Source organism: Arachis stenosperma, chromosome 8, assembly GCF_014773155.1.
Source record: "Arachis stenosperma cultivar V10309 chromosome 8, arast.V10309.gnm1.PFL2, whole genome shotgun sequence".
NCBI lineage: Eukaryota > Viridiplantae > Streptophyta > Magnoliopsida > Fabales > Fabaceae > Arachis > Arachis stenosperma.
In genome coordinates, this window is record NC_080384.1 from 31,020,094 (window position 1) to 31,026,383 (window position 6,290).

Here is a 6,290-nt window from a genome sequence, read left to right on the forward strand (position 1 = left end):
TATAATGAACTACTACTTTACTTAGTAGATGGACTAATGCTTGATGAACTGCTGTGTATACAATCAACTGATTTGTATGTAAAGAATAGGGACCATTTTGATGTCACTTATAAAACTGAAGGGACCATTCTGATGTCACTTATGTAACTCTAGAGCTGCTAATGAGGATGCTGCTGTTGCTGCAGAGGTTGCTGTTGCCCAACCCCTTGCTGCTAATGGTGGTGAAGCCACCCTTGTCGCACAACCCTCCACCGAAATTCAACTTGAACTCAGTCAACCACCCTTGTCACAAACCGATGACTCTCAATAGGTTCAAAAAATTAGACGACATTCATTTTATTATGTGCATGTTCTTATGCACTTTTACTAACTATTTTACATGTCTTCACTAATAGGTTTTGTCTTCTCCTGTGAGGTCACCAAAACTCCCTCCCAAAAGAAAGTTCTCCAAACAAGAAAAGGCAACTCCAGGAAGCAACAATCAAGAGCAACCACCCAACCAGCAACCAGGTAACCCGCAACAAATCATCCATCTTATCCTATGCAAGGTGCATCACAGGGGACCGTTACAAGACTTGCTAACTTCATGAAGTTTGTTCCTAACCTTGGATTCAGACCACCCAGAAACAAAAAATGAAGACTAAGATTATTACGTTTAGGAGAAGATTATTTTATTTATCTATTTTGATGAAGCAGCGTGCTTTCTGAATTTTGAATCCAGTGTTGGGAATTTTAGTGTTCAAAACTTGTGTTCTCAACATGTTGAGAACTTGAATATACTTGTTGAATATTGCCCTGACGCTGTAATGCCTATTTTAAATATGTTTTCTGCATTATGAATATATGAATATGGATTATGACTCCCTTGAATTGAGTTGTGGTAGATTTTTTTTCTTGGGCTCTGATATGCAATTAAGATTAATTCCATTAGATGAATCCATTAGTAGTGCAGGAACAATTATTTACATATAACCTCTTGTTTATTCAAATTCTAAATTATTCTTACACAGTCATGTCAAACAGTTTAATCTGCATTTCTTTCAACCAAAAGGACAGGTACAAGTACATGAATAGAACAACATATGCATATCCCATGTCACATATTTTTTTGCTAAATACAATTGACTCTGTTGCCTATCCAACCTTAAGACAAGCACAACAATTGTAATCAGTAGCAGCAGCATACATGTAAACAGCAAAATCTCCCCATTTTGAGAACTCTAACTTCAGAATCTAATCTTCATCCTCCATTATTTGTTGTCATTTGAAGAGCTTGTTCTACCATCACATGTTACCGCATCTTCTTCCATAATTTTATCCACCCACAGAAACAACCCACACCACCTCTTACTTGCAATCTGCACACAGGAAAGTGAATCAACCAAGTTTACATCCAGAATTACAGCAAACAACAGCATCAAACACTTACATTGTAGTTTGGGCAACCCACGAACGGTCTCTCTGATTAGAATCTGTCGCTGACCATCGCAACATTGGTCTCGACCCGCACCCACACCATCCTAGCAGACGCGCATCTATGTTTCTATTCATTCTCCTCATGATGCTTCCAAATGATCGTGGGTTATTAGAGTTCCCAGCTGCGTTGCTCGCGCTAGCCATAATGTGTGGTTTTCGAAGATGGAGAAGACACTGTAGAGAAGAATCACCTCTGATGTGATGGAGAAGAGAGAAGAAGAGAGTGTGCGATGGAGAAGAGAGGAAAAGAGAGTCAATTGAGGGTTAGGGTTTTTAACCTCAATTTAGAGACCAAATTGAGTCAAAACAGTTTACGTTGCCACGTCAGCTAGCTGTTGTGCTGACAGCGTGTCACCAACGAGACCAGGTCAGCTTTCCAATTGCGCCAGCTGGACGAAATTGACTGGAAAGACGAGTCTGAATTCTGGAGTGCAACTTCAGGGATGAATATGAGTAATTTTTAATTTCAAGGATCACTATGAAGTTCGAGAGTAACTTCAGGAACCACTTTGAGACTTATCTCGAGTTAGAATTATCATTAGATCATGCAAAAAAATATAATCATGTGGATTTTAAACATAAAAATTTACTAATTCTAAACGGTGCGAATTAATTTGATACGAGAAAGAATAAACAACGAAACTGATTTACTTGCAAAATGAGGTGTTTGGATAAATTCAAACTATATCAAATTACTGACTCTAAATAACGATCTTTTTCGAATTTTTTGTATTGATATTATCTATTAAAAAACATAGTGCTCTTTTTTTTTCTTTAGTTATTAAGAAAAAATCATCATTAATCTAGAAAGAGTTTAACTGGTATATATATTTGTTATCTTTAATAAGATTTTGGATTCTAAATGTAAAATATTTATGTAAAAATTGAATAGGATTGTGCATAAAATTTAGTGGAATTAGTCTTTAGATATAACAATTAATTGGAAAAAAAAAACACTTGCATAAATTTTATATTGAACTCCTTCAAGATCAGGAGAACAATAAAAAATTTTGACAATGCCTATAATAGGGGGTCCACAATAAATTAAAAATTAAGAAATATTCTCTAAATTTTAGTAACAAAAAATTTTTATCCTTTCATTTTAAATTTAAATCATCTCTTATTCAATGTCAAATTCTAGCAGTGTTTGAGCCCTAAAAATTAATTAATATTGTTTAAAAAAAATATAAAATACTAACATATTATCTATCAATTTATTATCAATAATAATTAATTATTATATTTTAAATACATATATAAAAAAATACATCCAAAAAATATATCTATAAAAATATTTCTATTAAACAAAGCCATAACATTATGATACTTAATCACAGTGCAGATAAATGCGTTTCACTGTAATTTGCAACTTCTTCAGAATGTTGGGGGGCTAAGATTATAGCACAACTTTAGCATACGAGACATGAAAGTAATAAATCTCAACAAAAAGGCTCTAAGAACTAGTCAGATAGAGTGCTACTTCCTCAAACAAGATTTCTCAGGAAATTTGGTATGTCGGTTATAGACTTATAGTCATAGGTTATAGATTTACAGCTATAGAAATTAGAAAGGTCTTATCCTTATTTGCAAGTTGTTGAAAAACAAAACGAAAAAGATTTGGGTTGACTTAAAATTTTCAGAGATTGATCCTACTCAGGAGTCATCTATTTTTAGTATATAGCTGTCTCCAGTCTGGAAGTGTTCTATGACGCAATCATCTAGGACTCAATCTCTTGTCATGATCCTTGTTTGAAAAAGGAAGGCACTTCTGTTTTCTCCTTATTGAACAAATAGTTGACTGCTTGACTAATTATCTTCAAGGTCTTTTCTGAAAAGTTAAAACTAAAAATGTACCTTAGCAATTGGAATTTATCATTATTCTGGTTAGTTACTCACGCCACTGTGGAATAATCTAGTTAAACTCAAATTCCCTCTACCTTTTTATGTGGATCATTAATACAATTTCGTTTTTTGACCATAAATAGATATGAAGAAACAAAATCAATATAATTTGATTACAATTTATTTGTTTTCTTCCCCAGTAAATACTTTCTGCTTAAAATGCCATGATATGAGTTGTTACTACAGAATTATCTCTGAAAGAATGTTGGTAAGCTAGCAGACAATTTATAACCCTTTCTTTGAAAGATTCCAGCTCATTTTAAGGAGAATGATTGTTTCCAAAGGAGGGATGGAAAGAAAGCCTTTACTGGCTAAGTGACTAGAGTGTTTACATAGTATATCCATGGAAAATCATTATATTTTGCTTTATAAACATGCTTCTGATGAGGCTGTTGGATTTCAAATTTTATGGATGCCATAATGTATTCGACTTAATTGTTGTCTCCTTTCCATTCTGTTAATTTGATCTGCAGTATGATGGTGGAATATAAGGTGACCGAATTGAGCTCCTTGTTAATAAGATAGGAACAATGCAAGACAATGCGTTTCAGTTTCACTGCAGGTAACACTTCGAATCTCTTTTGATGGAAAATGTCGGATTCTCTTTTCAACCCCCCCCCCCCCCCCCCCCTTCTCTTCCTCATGATAGCTGAAGATGGGAGGTTGGTTGGTTAAGTGGACTGTTGGACAAGGAAGTGCAACCTTTGCATCAAGAGTGGACAACGATTTATTTATTTTTTATGGGGAAGAATGGAAGATTGAATACTTTTTTTGCTTCAAATGTCCTATTTAATAAATGTGAATAATATTAAATACAACACACACACACATTTTTATGTGAATTGGTGTATACTATAATCGCACTAGAAGAGTTGGAAGTAGATAATACCAAAGAAAAAAGAAATGAAGACGTCTTAGATTAATTGCATTACTTTACTCATCTGTCGTTTTGGGTTGCCGACTGACCTATAAGTTATAACTAATAATATTCCCACAAAGTAACCGACTCCATTTTAAAACTTGCGCCAAAATGGATGTGGAAGCATAAGTTAGGGGAGTTATCTCTATGATACTTCTTTGTCTGTATATGCTTGATGTTCCCATCTTCCAATTGCCATTTGCCAAACTCTCTTTCCTAAACGCTTCTCCCTTTCTCCTTAGTTTCTTTGGAGTTCTCTCCTTCTAAGCATGGTCACGACAACTGTTACGTTGTTTACCCCACCACCACCTACCAAAGCCACACTTTCCTCATTCCCTCCCCCAAAAACTCATTACACATCAAGTTCATCATGTTCTTCAACTTCAAGAAGGTTCAGAGTCAGGGCCTACAGCAACACCAGCAAGTTTGGAAACTTCCTCAACTTGAAGCCTGCCCATCAACCTGAACCCTTGGATTTTGATCTCCCATGGTGCCATCCTTCTGATCGATCTCGTTTTGACGTGATCATCATTGGTTCTGGCCCTGCAGGCACTCGCTTAGCAGAGCAAGTTTCCCGCTATGGAATTAAGGTTTGTTGTGTTGATCCTGACCCTCTCTCCATGTGGCCTAACAACTATGGTGTGTGGGTGGATGAGTTTGAGAGTATTGATCTTGAGGATTGCTTGGATAAAACATGGCCGATGGCCTGTGTTTATATTAATGAAAGAAAGACCAAGTATTTGGACCGTCGTTATGGCCGAGTTAGTAGGAAGAAGCTTAAGCAGAAGTTGATTGAAGGGTGTGTCTCCAATGGGGTTAAATTTCACAAGGGAAAGGTATGGCAAATTCAGCATCAGGAGTTTGAGTCAACAGCTCTGTGTGATGATGGCACAGAACTGAGAGGGAGTTTAATTATTGATGCTAGTGGATTTGCAAGTACTTTTGTAGAGTATGATAAGGCGAGGAACCATGGTTTTCAGATTGCTCATGGGATTCTGGCTGAGGTAGATGATCACCCTTTTGATTTGGACAAGATGGTTTTGATGGATTGGAGGGATTCCCATATGGGGAATGAGCCTTACTTGAGAGCTAACAATTCCAAGTTTCCTACTTTCTTGTATGCAATGCCTTTCAGTTCCAATCTGATATTTCTTGAGGAAACTTCCCTTGTTAGCCGTCCGGTTTTGTCTTACATGGAGGTGAAGAAGAGGATGGTTGCAAGGCTAAGGCACTTGGGAATCAGAGTGAACAAGATATTGGAGGATGAGAAGTGTTTGATTCCAATGGGGGGACCCCTTCCTAGGATCCCTCAGAATGTGATGGCCATTGGCGGCACTTCAGGGATAGTACACCCTTCAACAGGGTACATGGTGGCTCGAACAATGGCCATTGCACCATGTGTAGCCACAGCCATAGCAGAGTGCCTTGGCTCAACCAGAATGATCAGGGGGAAACAGCTCTATGCTAAGATTTGGAATAGCATGTGGCCAATTGAGAGCAAGCTCAACAGGCAATTCTACTCGTTTGGAATGGAGACTCTGTTGAAGCTTGACTTGAATGGATCCAGGCGTTTCTTTGATGCATTTTTTGACTTGAAACCTTACTATTGGCAAGGGTTCCTCTCTTCAAGATTGAATCTAAAGGAACTCGCTTGGTTAAGCATTTCACTCTTTGGACATGCTTCAAACCGTTCCAGGTTTGACATTGTAACCAAGTGTCCAGCACCATTGGCTAAAATGATGGGCAATATTGCCTTGGAATACATTGGATGATGCAAGGTTGTGAAACATGTACCATAATCAATGTATTTTCATATCTTAGTCGTAGCTGAAGTTGGATATTGATTTGTCGAACTTTGTTCCAAAATAATTTAGCTGTTGGAAATTATTTCAGATTAGTTGAATGTGAAACAGACATGCATCCACATCACAACCTATGCAAAGAAAGTTTGATTCTTTTGACCGCAAGTGTGCCTTTTTCTAATAGTGATAGT

General features: G+C 36.9%; 1 protein-coding gene across 1 annotated transcript; it reads left to right on the forward strand.

Annotated features, from left to right (window-relative positions):
- Positions 1–4,420: 4,420 nt before the first annotated feature.
- On the forward strand, positions 4,421–6,290 carry LOC130944978 (capsanthin/capsorubin synthase, chromoplastic-like). Its single transcript, XM_057873603.1, has one exon. It carries the CDS (start codon positions 4,567–4,569, stop codon positions 6,067–6,069), a length of 1,503 nt encoding a protein of 500 aa, XP_057729586.1. The 5' UTR covers positions 4,421–4,566; the 3' UTR covers positions 6,070–6,290.